Source organism: Podarcis pityusensis (assembly GCF_964106645.2).
Source record: "Podarcis pityusensis genome assembly, chromosome: 18".
In the NCBI taxonomy this organism is placed as follows: Eukaryota; Metazoa; Chordata; class Lepidosauria; order Squamata; family Lacertidae; genus Podarcis; species Podarcis pityusensis.
In genome coordinates, this window is record NC_138043.1 from 6,509,629 (window position 1) to 6,523,638 (window position 14,010).

A 14,010-nucleotide genomic window follows, 5' to 3' on the forward strand; every position below is an offset into this window, starting at 1 on the left:
AATTTCTTCCAATCTTCTTCCACCGACTCTTCTCCCTGGTCTCGGATTCTGCCAGTCATTTCCGCCAATTCCATATAGTCCATCAGCTTCATCTGCCATTCTTCCAGGGTGGGTAGATCTTGTGTCTTCCAATACTTTGCAATAATAATTCTTGCTGCTGTTGTGGCTGTGGGTTGTATTTATAGAGTGTTGGAGGGGACATAGATTGGGTGCCTTTGATTCAGTCACACCCTTTTCCTCTGATAACAGTCTGGCCTAGGGGTCAGCAACCTATGGCCCGTGGGCCACAGCGGTCTATAAATTTAAGAAATAACGATGACAATTTTCTTTTATTATTATTATTATCTTATTTTAAAAAGAACGCTGAAGTTTACAGTACAAAAGCAACAACAACAGAAGGAACAAAATTGTGATCCTTAGGCGGTATATAAATTTAAGAAATAACGACGATGACCATTTTCTTTTATTATTATTAATTTATTTTTTGAAAGAAAGCTGAAGGTTTATTCTGCATCTCCTGTCCCTGCCCAATATTCCCTTGCAGGGTGTTAATACTTGCGCAAACTTTCTAAGCCAGGAAGACACCTGTTTCAACGATGATATTTAAAATAATAATAGTAACAGCTCAAGAATAGGCTCGATGAAATCATTGCATTTATTAATGAAGATTTGTACACAGCCCTTCATCCGAAGATCCCAGGGCGGTTTGCAGCAGTCGGAACACGAAGCGAGAACGCAAAACGTGCAATTAAAAACAAGAGAAGCCTGCAACCGCTCTTCCCCTTTGATTCATTTCATCCATTCATTTCCCATGCGCCTGAGAATTCAGCTGTGTATGACCAGGGAGAGGAGTCGGTGGAAGAAGATTGGAAGAAATTTAAAGACTATTTACAGAAATATTGCAAAATTAATGAATGTTAGAATGATGTTGGATTGAAGTTAAGTGGTTTCTAGCTGTACAGGTACAAAAGAATATGGAAAAATTGGTTTTTAATATGTAAAAATTTAATGTTATAATATATCAAGATTAAAGATTAGGATTAAAAAGGAGGGAAAGGAATTGTTGGATTAACAAATTTAATTGGAATACAAAAGAGGGAGGTATGAGGAGGTCTGGGAAACAAGTAAACGTAAAAGAAGTGAGGACAAGATGGATTTGTTTTTAACTGTCTTTTCTTTTTTTCTACTTTGTATTTTTCCTTTTCATTGTTAATTTTTTTTTTTACTAATGTGAATTTTTTTCTTCTTTCCTTTGAAACTTTAATAAATATTATTTTTAAAAAAAGAGAGAATTCAGCTGTGTAGGAGGACCAAGAGCTCTCCAGAGCATGTGCAGAGTGCTCGCTCCCTTCCCCTTCCCCAAACCCTTGAGGCGGCAGAGCCACCAGGCTCTTTCACATCTCGTGGGTCCGAGGAGCCCCACGTTGTCCCGAGCCCAATTCCTCGCCTTGCGAGGGTCGGGGGTCAGACTAGATGACCCCCAGGGATCCCCTTTCTTTGAGTCCCAACGGCTTTCTTCCCTCAGCCCCGCCTTTTCTTAAAAGCCCCGCCCCTTTACCCATTCCCGCTCCCTTTTTTTTTTTTTTACCCAGCCTGCCCCAACGAGGCCCCGCCTCCCCTCTGAGGGAGGCCGCCCTCCGATTGGGCGGGAGGGGCGCGCGCGCGCACCAGACATACCAGCCGGCCAATGAGCGAGGAGGGCGGAGCGGCAGGCGGCGAGAACCACTCGGCTCCTTCGCTTTTTTTTCTCCCCAACGAGGCCCCGCCTCCCCTCTGAGGGAGGCCGCCCTCCGATTGGGCGGGAGGGGCGCGCGCGCGCACCAGACATACCAGCCGGCCAATGAGCGAGGAGGGCGGCGGCGGAGCGGCAGGCGGCGAGACCCAACTGGCTCCTTCGCTTTTTTTTCTCCCCAACAAGGCCCCGTTTCCCCCTGAGGGAGGCAGCCCTCCGATTGGGCGGGAGGTGCGCGCGTGCTCGCCGGCCAATGAAGGAGGAGGGCGTCGTCGGAGCGGCAGGCGGCGAGAACCAATCGGCTCCTTCCTTTTTTTTTTCCCCCTCCTCCCTCCCCTTCAAGAGGCCCGGCGGCCACGCCCACCCCCGCTCCCGGTTGCCTGGCGAAGCCTGAGGCCTGGCCGGGGCCTGCTCGCCAGCCGCCGCCGAGATGCCGCACGGCTTCAAGGCCGGAGACCTCGTCTTCGCCAAGATGAAGGGATACCCGCACTGGCCGGCCAGGGTGAGGGACATTCCTCTGTCTCCATATCTATATATGGCGCGAGGGGAGCGCTGAGGGGAGATATAGATACTGAGGGGGGGGGGCTCCTCGTTGCTTAGCAACCGCCATGAGCGGGGGGGAGGGAGTGGCGTCTCTCTTTCTCTCCCCCCCCCCCGTTTTCCTCTCATTGCTTCTGAGGCTGCGCCTTAGGGGGCTGTTCTACGGCGCCCTCTAGCGGCGGAGGCGGAAGCAGCACCTTGAGGAGCTCGGAAGGAGCCCGCCTCCCTTGCATGGGGCGCCAGCCTTTTTGTGTGTGTGCGATCGCTGTGTGTTTGTGTGATGTTAGGCCTCTTCCTCCACCCACGAGAGCAAGGCTGGGTGGGGGGGGTAGGGGCAAGGGAGAGAGGGAGGGGGCCGGGTTCCTGCTAGCATTGCAAAAACAAACAAACCAACCATGAGATTCAAGGGGGGGGGGGTTGCAGCGGAGCCTGGCCCCAAATGTGTCTCTAAAATGCATGTGCAGGTTTGTGGTGTTATTTGTTTTGTTTCTGGGCATTGTGGTTTCCCATCCTGTCAACCGGGTAGCCAGGGCGGTATACAAATTTTAATAAGAATGCATGTGATTATGCATGCATGAATGTGCATGAATGCATGCATGAATGTGTGCGTGATTGGCTTGTACAGATTTTTTTATTTTGGGAGCGGATGGGCCCCCCAGCAAGGGGGAGATTGGGCCTACAGAAGCTACGGCGGTATACAAATTTTAATAATAATGCATGTGATTATGCATTCATGAATGTGCACGCATGAATGTGCATGAATGCATGCATGAATGTGTGCGTGATTGGCTTGTACAGATTTTTTTTATTTTGGGAGCGGATGGGCCCCCCAGCAAGGGGGAGATTGGGCCTACAGAAGCTACGGCGGTATACAAATTTTAATAATAATGCATGTGATTATGCATTCATGAATGTGCATGCATGAATGTGTGCGTGATTGGCTTGTACAGATTTTTTATTTTGGGAGCGGATGGGCCCCCCAGCAAGGGGGAGATTGAGCCTACAGAAGCTACGGCGGTATACAAATTTTAATAATAATGCATGTGATTATGCATTCATGAATGTGCATGCATGAATGTGTGCGTGATTGCTTGTACAGATTTTTTTATTTTGGGAGCGGATGGGCCCCCCAGCAAGGGGGAGATTGGGCCTACAGAAGCTACGGCGGTATACAAATTTTAATAATAATGCAGTGGTTCCTCGGGTTACAGACGCTTCAGGTTACAGACTCCGCTAACCCAGAAGTAGTGCTTCAGGTTAAGAACTTTGCTTCAGGATGAGAACAGAAATCGGGCTCCGGCCGGGCTCCTGCTAGCATTGCAACCCACCCCCACTATGAGACTGAGGGTGCGGCGGAGCCTGGCCCCAAATGTATCTCTAAAATGCATGGGCAGTTTTGTGGTGTTGTGTTTTTGTGTGTGTGTGTGTGTGTGTGTGTTTTTGCATTGTGGTTTCCAGTCCTGTCAATCGGGTAGCCAAGGCGGTATACAAATTTTAATAATAATGCATGTGATTATGCATGCATGAACTCGTGTGTGCTTGCTTGTATAGATTTTTTATTTTTGGAGTGGATGGGCCCCCCAGCAAGGGGGAGATTGGGCCTACAGAAGCTACGGCGGTATACAAATTTTAATAATAATGCAGTGGTACCTTGGGTTACAGACGCTTCAGGTTACAGACTCCGCTAACCCAGAAATAGTGCTTCAGGTTAAGAACTTTGCTTCAGGATGAGAACAGAAATCAGGCTCCAGAGGCAGCAGCAGGAGGCCCCATAGGCTAAAGTGGTGCTTCAGGTTAAGAACAGTTTCAGGTTAAGAACGTACCTCCAGAACGAATTACCGTATGTTTCGCTCTATAAGACGCACCTTACCACAAGACACACCTAGTTTTTGGAGGAGGAAAACAAGAAAAAAAAATATTCTGAATCTCAGAAGCCAGAACAGCAAGAGGGATAGCTGCGCAGTGAAAGCAGCGATCCCTCTTGCTGTTCTGGCTTCTGGGATAGCTGCGCAGCCTGCATTCGCTCCATAAGACGCACACACATTTCCCCTTACTTTTTAGGAGGGAAAAAGTGAGTCTTATAGAGCAAAAAATACGATAAGTACTTAACCCGAGGTACCACTGTAATGCATGTGATTATGCCATAGTTGTCAACGCTTCCCTTTTTAAAAAGTAAATTCCCTTATTCCGAATAGGATTCCTCGCAAGAAAAGGGAAAAGCTGACAGCTATGGATTATGCATGCATTTGCTTGTTCGAACAGATTTTTTGGGGGGGAGGGGTGGGCCCTCCAGTTTGGGCCTACAGAATCTATGTGGGTAACATACGTGATATATGCATGTATGCATGGGGTTCAAAGAAACAGGTGTTGGTTCACACGGGTAAGGCCTTTGCAATGCTGAGGAGAGATTCGCCCTCAAGGTTTGGCGCCGAGGGGTTTGGGTCAGGAAGCCTGTCATTGAATGCTCCTCTTAAGTCCGAGGAGGGGGTTGGAGGGATTGTGTTGGGCATGTGTGCACAATACTTAAATTTAATTATATTTATATCCTATTCCATTGTGGAACCCCAGGTGTCTTCCTTAGGCGGTCGTCTGTCCGGGTGCTGACCAGATCTGGATCTGCTTAGCTTTGCCAAGGTGGCTCCAATGTCTACCGGGATGTTAATAGTTAATGGAATTGCTCCCACTCGCTAATTTGGGAGGGGTGGGGAATGAGGTGAAATGGGACCCCTGTGGAGGCTCTATATATAGGGTCTCCAATGGGGGCCCTGTCTACTCCCTCAGAAATAATGCTGGCTGTGGAATTGGGGGGAACCTCCCACTGTTGACGAGAAAGACTTCATGCAATCCATACATGCATACAGACACACAGACACACTCACTCAGATGTTATGTGTGCCCTTTTCTCTGTCTATGCCATGGGTAAGCAAAGTAAGGTCCGGGGGCTGGATCTGGCCCAATCGCCTTCTAAATCCGACCCACGGACGGTCCGGGAATCAGTGTGCTTTTACATGAGTAGAATGTGTCCTTTGATTTAAAATTGGAATTTCTTCAAAATAGTCCGGCCCCCCACAAGGTCTGAGGGACAGTGGACCAGCCCCCTGCTGAAAAAGTTTGCTGACCCCTGGTCTTGTGAGATACAATAAGTACAGTCTGTGCATTCCCCCCCCCCCAACAACATATTCACACACACACACATCATGAGGGTCTGCCTGGAATCTCCGTCCCAAATGTGCATTAGTCAGTAACCAAATACTTTGCTTAAACTGGTGGCAGAAATGTTTGTGCAGTAGGTAGTTTGGGACAGGGTACATTTTCCTCCCCATCAAGGATTTTCTATGCAGTTGGCCTTACATGCCACTTGTATCCCTCCAAAACGGTTTGTGGGCATCCTCCAGTTTGTGATATTCTGTTGGGGCAGTGTTGTGCAATGAGGAGAGAGAAGAGGTACGTTTTCCTGTACCCTAAGAGTTCTGAGGGGGTTATCCCTAATGTCTGCCATCATTGTGTTGAGGCCCCCTATTCCTGTAAAAGGAATCATACAATAGGGCAACCCTAGATAATTGGCATCCTAGTGCACCAGCCCCCAATTTTTTCCTCTTTCATCGCTCCCCCCCCCCAGTTGTGCAATGGAGCCAATTGGCTTCACATACAGTTGTACCTGTGATGATGATAATTATGTGATGAGTGGTACCAGTGGTGGTGATGATGATGATGATAATAATAATAATAATAATAATAATAATAATAATAATATCCTCTGGGACCTGTGCTGGGCACAAGGCAGAACATTTTGCACAGAATATACCCCTTGTTGCCCCAGGGCCTTGGGATCCCCCTTCCCAGTTATAAAATGGGTGTTGGAACAGAATGGGAAGGGTTCCAGTTTTCTGCTCCCCATTGTTTTATTTGTTTCACTTACAATCCGCCCCCTCATTTTGTCAGGTAGTTTAGGCCAGTGTTTCCCAGACTTGGGTCTCCAACTGTTTTTGGACTTCAACTCCCATCATCCATAGCTAGCAAGACCAGTGGTCAGGGATGATGGGGGCTGTAGTCTAAAAACAGCTGGAGACCCAAGTTTGGGAAACACTGGTTTAGGCTGAGAGACTTACTGGCCCAGGGTTACCCATTGAACTTAACGTCCGAGTGAGAATTTGAACCCCTATCTCTCAGGTCCTAGCTTGACATTCCAAGCACGCTAGCCTTATTTTGCAAGAGCCCAGCCTATACATTTGCTATCCAAATGGGGTTCTCTTCCCTGCCCCCTGTTGTACCGTGGATTCACATACTAGCACTTCCTTGGGATTCTAGCACTTCCAGTTGAATCTCTTCAAGGTCAGAAACTCAGATATATAAGCCAATCACCAAATGGCATCTTAAAACCTGGGTTGCTGTCACCACAGTGGAATGTCCACACGCCATTCAAGTTACTGATACTGTTTTTATTATTCATTTCACCTTTATCCTGCTTTATATTTTAAAGGGGAAATCTCAGAACCGTTTACAAGACATTAAAACTTTCAGTTAAAGCATTCTGGATTCTTTTATTCTGGATTCTTTTATTTGAACAATCCAGAATAAAACAATCCAGAATGCTTTAACTGAGATTCCTGCATTGCAGGGGGTTGGATTAGATGACCTTTGGTCCCCTTCCAACTCTATGATGATTCCAAAACAAATGCAGACTTCCAGGAAAATATTTCAGTTCCTTCTCTAAGAGGCACTTTCTTTCCCTGTACAGTGGTACCTCAGGTTACAGACACTTCAGGTTACAGACGCTTCAGGTTACATACTCCGCTAACCCAGATATAGTGCTTCAGGTTAAAAACTTTGCTTCAGGATGAGAACAGAAATCGTGCTCCGGCGGCAGCAGGGGGCCCCATTAGCTAAAGTGGTGCTTCAGGGTAAGAACAGTTTCAGGTTAAGAACCGGACCTCCAGAACGAATTAAGTACTTAACTCGAGGTACCACTGTATTTATTTACCTACTTAATGTATAGATCGGCCCTATAACAGGACTCTAGGAAGCCACGGTGGGGTAGTGGCTAGAGTGTTGGACTAGGACCTTGGGAGATCAGGGCTCAAATCCCCAATCCGTCATGAAGCTCACTGGGTGACCTTGAAGTCAGTCACAGCTTCTTCACCTACCTCACAGGGTCTTTGTAGGGATTAATGGAGGAGGGGCATGAACCATGTACTCCTTGTGGGGGGAATGTGGGATATAAATGCAATAAATAATGTCTTTTGCTCACCTGCTTAAGAAAGCTGGAGGGGCCAGCCAGATGGAGATGTCAGTGGTCAGCCTGGCACCCAGAGATCACCATGTGGTTACAGTTAGACTCGTGCCAGTGGCAAAACATGCCTGGCACCAGGGGGATCTCAAACACTTCTTCATCCCTACACTGGCTCCCAGTACGTTTCCGAGCACAATTCAAAGTGTTGGTGGTGACCTTTAAAGCCCTAAACGGCCTCAGCCCAGTATACCTGAAGGAGTGTCTCCACCCCCATCGTTCTGCCCGGATGCTGAGGTTCAGCTCCAAGGGCCTTCTGGCGGTTCCCTCACTGCGAGAAGCAAAGCTACAGGCAACCAGGCAGAGGTTACAGACTCCGCTAACCCAGAAATTGTACCTTGGGTTAAGAACTTTGCTTCAGGATGAGAACAGAAATCGTGTGGTGGTAGCGCGGCGGCTGCAGGAGGCCCCATTGGCTAAAGTGGTGCTTCAGGTTAAGAACAGTTTCAGGTTAAGAACAGACCTCCGGAATGAATTAAGTACTGTATTTTTTGCTCTATAAGACTCGCTTTTTCCCTCCTAAAAAATAAGGGGAAATGTGTGTGCATCTTATGGAGCGAATGCAGGCTGCGCAGCTATCCCAGAAGCCAGAACAGCAAGAGGGATTGCTGCTTTCGCTGCGCAGCGATCCCTCTTGCTGTTCTGGCTTCTGAGATTCAGAATATTTTTTTTCTTGTTTTCCTTCTCCAAAAACTAGGTGCGTCTTGTGGTCTGGTGCGTCTTATAGAGCGAAAAATACGGTACTTAGCCCGAGGTACCACTGTATATCCTGTCATTATCCAGGGACTAGCTCCTTTCTAGCAGCTTTGGGGTTTTGACTTAGGACGCTGTGGAAAGTACATGGAGTTTGTACCCTCAACCTGCTTTCTTGCTCTCAGAGATGTGGGGGTGGGAGGGGGAAACAGCCCACATATTTAAGGTTTCGCTCACCAAGCCAAACATGAGAAGGGATGCTCCGCATTTGTGGTGTTACGGCATCATGTTGTTCTTTGTATCTTGCAAAGGAAGGGCTTAGCTGACGGTCACACCTGCACCCAGCGATCAAAACTCACCAGGCGCATTTTGCACGTGGCTGTCGGCCACTTGCGACCTAGTGAAGACACCAGGGTGCCAGGATGGCACCTGGCACCTCCACCATCTGGCTGGCTGGCATGCAGGCACACAGCAGCATCTTTTTGTTGCTATGAAGCAAGTCACCTCGCTCATGCCATAGCGCTTCAGCAAAAGAGCACAATCTTCTGCTATGAACCAGCTGACTTGCAAAGTAGTGCAGCAGCAGCAGCAACAAACCCTTTCCTTGAAGTGTGCAATTTAATCTCATTTTGAAACTGGCAGAGCTGAGACCTTGCCCTAACGCTGAACCGAACCCAAAGGTTTAACGGTATTTCTTCTCTCTCATCCTGTTCAGTTCTGATTCAGCCGTTAACTTAAAATGATTTAATTACTGGCTCCGTTACTTTGAACTTATTCAGGTTCACATTGTACAAATTGATGTCATCAACTACTATTCTTGTGGAGTAAGTCTGTTGGGAGTGGAGATAATGATGAATATTTAACGAGAGACCTTTTTTATTTTTAAACACGGTGACGGATCCAAAAGACCTTGCTTCTTCCTCCTTTTCGCTTCAACTGATCTTAAAAGGACTCTCCCTTGAACAGGGTTTGTTGAAGGAAGCCTGAGAACTTGCAGTGGAAAGGGGCAATTTTAGGAGCATGCCTGTTTTTTTGACTGTTTTCACACACTACAGTGGTACCTCGGGTTACATACGCTTCAGGTTACATACGCTTCAGGTTACAGACTCCGCTAACCGCTAAACCTCGGGTTAAGAACTTTGCTTCAGGATTAGAACAGAAATCGTGCGGCAGCGGCATGGCAGCAGCGGGAGGCCCCATTAGCCAAAGTGGTGCTTCAGGTTAAGAACAGTTTCAGGTTAAGAACGGACCTCCGGAACGAATTAAGTACGTAACCAGAGGTACCACTGTACTGTCCTGTAGAATTCTATCAGGTATATTTTATACGCACAATCAGAATGAATTTCAGGAACCAAAATGCTTTTTCTGTGCTCTTAACCCAAGCGTAGCAGATGTTGTGGGACTAAAACTCCCATCGTCCCCAGCGAACATGGCCAATGGATGGGGATGATGGGAGTTGTAGTCCAACAACATCTGGACTGCACATTGGCCAGCCCCGCTTTAACCACGATACCAAGGTGATTCTCTGCAATAATCACTCAAGCCGCCATGCTGATCCCATTTGACTTTCTCTTCTTTCCAGATCGACGATATCATTGATGGCGCAGTGAAGCCCCCGCCCAACAAATATCCCATTTTCTTCTTTGGCACCCATGAGACGTAAGTTCCGGTCTCGGGATCTGGGGCAGGGCACAGCTTCCCTGCGTTTCGTTTGCTCGATGCCGCCCTGCCCCATTCTCTAACCTTTGCTTTCCTTCTCTGCCCCAGGGCCTTCTTGGGACCCAAGGACCTCTTCCCTTACGAGAAATACAAGGACAAATATGGAAAGCCCAACAAACGGAAAGGCTTCAACGAAGGATTGTGGGAGATCCAGAACAACCCGCATGCCAGTTACAGTGCGCCTCCGGTAAGCGGCGTCAAGGACAGCCCTGCTGGAGCTACAATAGTTGGCTTTGTACATCCCGCTCAGGCGTGGGGAACTTTGTACATCCCGCACATTGGCGTGGGGAACTTCTGATCCTCCAAACGTGGGGCTGCAACTCCCATCTGTTGGTCCTGCTGTCTAGAGGGCCAAACATTCCCAACCCCTGACACAAATAATTCTGCACCCACACTAGGGCCACGTCGGTCGTCTGCATCAAAAGCAACAGCCTTACAACATGTTAAAAGACTTACAGGTTGATAGTGGCACAAGCTTTCTTGGTCTACAGTCCACCAGATTCGGGATGCAGATATACCTGCTGGGGTTGTTTTGGAGTGTGTGGGGGTGAGACGGACTGTGTGGGGGTGAGACGGACTGTACGCAGCAAGGTTGGAAGGAAATGAAATGCAGAAAATATGAATGGTGACACAATGGCCGGCCACCAAGGCTGTCATTGGTAACACAGACATCCTGGCACTGAGAAGCCAGTTAACACACTGGTTTAAAAAATGGAGGGACTCCCTCGGGTATTTTGGGTCCAAGCTGTTTAGGGCATTAAAAAGTAAGTACCAGGACTTTAAGGGACACAGGTGCTGTGGTCTAAAGCACAGAGCTTTTTGGGCTTACTGATCAGAAGGTTGGCAGTTTGAATCTTTGCGACGTAGTGAGCTCCTGTTGCTCTGTCCCAGCTCCTGCCAACCTAGCAGTTCAAAAGCACACCAGTGCAAGTAGATAAATAGGTACTGCTGTGCTGGGAAGGTAAACAGTGTTTCCATTCACTTTGGCTTCTGTCACAGTGTTCTGTTGCGCCAGAAGCAGTTTAGTCCTGCTGGCCACATGACCCGGAAAGCTTTCTGTGGACAAACACCGGCTCCCTCGGCCTGAAAGCGAGATGAGCGCTGCAACCCCATAATCGCCTTTGACTGGACTTAACCTCTCAGGGGTCCTTTACCTTTTACCTTTTTACCCGCACTTTAAATTGAGCTCAGGAGCAAATAGGCAGGCAATATGCTTCTTTCAAAAGAGGTGTAATATGAACAGCTTTTCTAAAAAGATAGTGCCATATAGAAATGAAATAAATAATAACAACAGAGACGCTGGCTATACTGGTTAAAATTGTAGCAGGCAGCCTGCAGTAACTGAAGCTTCAGAGTAGTCTTGAAGGGCAGGCCTACATATAACGTATTACAGTAATCTAGCCGAGATGGGGTACCAGAGCATGGGTTATAGAATCGTAGAGTTGTAGAGTTGTAAGCTCTTGCAATTCAGGAATCTCTTGCCCAACACGGGGCTTGAACCTGAGATTAAGAGGTGGAGGTGAGGAAGGTTAGCCTGAGCAACAGTGACTGGCCCAAGGTTCGTGGCTGAGTGAGGAGGTGAACCTGAGTCTCCCCAGACACCATTGATAGGCTTCTGCTCCCAGCTCCGGACCCCCTCTGTTTCTTTTTTCGTGGAATTGTGTGTGGGGATTTACAAAGCTTTTTAGAAAAAACATCTTACCATTTGCCTGTCTTCCTTTCTCTCCCCTGTCAGCCAATAAGCTCCTCCGATAGCGAAGTCCCTGACATTGACCCCATAGTTGGCGGAGCCGGAGGAGCCGGAAGCGACATCGCGGAGGAGGAGGAATCTGCCCCGATGGCCGCAGTCGGTGCCGCGGGAGTGACCGTGGAGAAAGTGCAGAGCGACGACGAGTCGGACAGGGGAAGCGATCACAGTGGTCTGAAGCGGAAGCCGTTAGCCATGAAAGTGAGTGTAGCCGCTGGGGAGTGAAAGTGCTTCCACCCCCCACCCCCAGCCCTGGTCTCCCACTGTGGGCTCCCTGTCTAAACTGGCCAGTCTGGGCAACGGAACTTCTCTGCTTACTATAAGGAGAGCCCTGTTTAAACAGACCAAAGGCCTGTCTCAGGGGTAGCTTGAGACTAGTGGTCCTCCTCCAGATGTTGTTGGACGCCAACTCCCACAATCCCTGGCTAGTATAGCCAGTGGTCAAGGGTGATGGGAGTTGAACCCGGCAACATCTGGAGGGCCACAGCTTCCCCACCTCTGGCCTGTCTTCCCCACAGTGGATAGCCAGGGGTAGTCAACCTTTTTATACCTACCGCCCACTAATGCATCTTTCTTGATGGTAAAATTTCCTTACCGCCCACCAGTCCTCGATGGAAGGAGGATTCAGCTTGTGCCGTAGAACCCCCTACCGCCCACCTAGGATCCTGAAACGCCCACTAGTGGGCGGTAGGGACCAGGTTGACACAACCCCTGGGCTGAACAGATACCTCTGGGAAGCCCAAGAGGCAACAACCATTTCCCAGGTCTTCAAGTGGGGATTTGACCAAGGCAGAATACTATTGCAGTCGTCCCTTGGATCCCGAACGTCTTGCGAGTCAAATGTTTTGGCTCCCGAACACCACAAACCCAGAAGTGAGTGTTCTGGTTTGCAAACGTTCTTTGGAACCCGAAGGCGCAGCACGGCTTCCGATTGGCTGCAGGAAGCCACGCCTCGGTTTCCAAACATTTGGAAGTTGAATGGACTTCCTGAACGGATTCTGTTTAACTTCCGAGGTACGACTGTATTTCCCTTGAGCTGGACACTATGCAGTCAAGAATAGAAAAATTGCCTTTTTCTTCTGCTGCTGCATCCACACTGTTGACTCACGTTAGGCCTGTGGTCCACTAAAACCCCTAGATCTGTGTCACATGTACTATTGCCATTATAGGTGTCCCTCATGTTTGTACAGCTGGTTCTTCCTGTTTTAAGTGCAGAACCTCACCTATCGAAATTCATTCTGTCAGTTTAGGCTTAGTTCCTCAATCTGTTAAGGTCATCTTGAATCCCAATTCTTTCTTCTACCCTTTCCACTTTGGTGTCGTTTGCAAATTCGTTCGTTACATTGCAGTAGGGGAGTTGCTCCAGTTCCTTGTATTATTTTCATTATTCTATCATCATCATCATAAATTTATACCCTGCCCATCTGGTTGGGTTTCCCCAGCCACGTTGGGTGGCTTCCAACAAAATATTAAAAATACATTAAAACATCAGTCATCAAAAACTTCACTAAACAGGGCTGCCTTCAGATGTCTTCTAAAAGTCAGGTAGTTGTTTATTTCCCTGGCATCTGATGGGAGGGCATTCCACAGGGCACCACCACTGAGAAGGCCCTCTGCCTGGTTCCCTGTAACCACACTTCTTGCAGGGAGGGAACCGCCAGAAGGCCCTCAGAGCTGGACCTCAGTGTCCGGGCTGAACGATGCGGGTGGAGACATTCCTTCATATTCTCTAGCTCTGTAACGTTCTTGTTACATAGCAGTGTGACATTTATAGGTGCTGTAACTCAGAGGGTATTTTTGTTGGGGGGCGATCTGCAACATGGCTGCCATAAGAGAACTGCAGCCCTGGCAAAGAAGTTCACAGCAGCTGTTTGCCCCAAAGGAAAGAGGGTCTGCTTTGGAACTGTCAGAAGCAGTCTGAAGGGCAGCCATGTACAGAGAAGCTTTTTAAAGTTGTTGTTGCCATTTGAGTGCCTGCTGCTGGAAGAAGGAGAGAGGGCTATTGTGTACTGTTGCATTGGGGGTTTCCCAAAGTTGGGTCTCCAGCTGCTTTTGGACTACAACTCCCATCATCCCCAGCTAGCAGGACCAGGTGTCAGGGAAGATGGGAATTGTGGTCCAAAAACAGCTGGAGACCCAAGTATGGTGAACTCTGGCTTAATGTATCTGGTTGGCCACTGTGAGAACAGATGGACCACAGGCAGGGCCCCTCAAGTTTTTCCAGTCTCGCTGCCTAGAGCTGATTCTTTTTTCCCCTACAAAGAGAAGGCTTCTCCCTATTTTGCCTAGCAA

General features: G+C 48.3%; 1 protein-coding gene across 1 annotated transcript in view; it reads left to right on the top strand.

The window, feature by feature from the left end:
- Positions 1-2,074: 2,074 nt before the first annotated feature.
- HDGFL2 (HDGF like 2) overlaps positions 2,075-14,010 on the top strand; it is a 30,597-nt gene continuing 18,661 nt past the window's right edge. The window contains exons 1-4 of the mRNA XM_080988572.1: positions 2,075-2,234; positions 9,835-9,911; positions 10,020-10,158; positions 11,707-11,939. Of these exons, the coding sequence (XP_080844698.1) occupies positions 2,163-2,234; positions 9,835-9,911; positions 10,020-10,158; positions 11,707-11,939 (521 nt within the window). The 5' untranslated portion in view covers positions 2,075-2,162. The remainder of the gene's footprint in view (positions 2,235-9,834; positions 9,912-10,019; positions 10,159-11,706; positions 11,940-14,010) is intronic.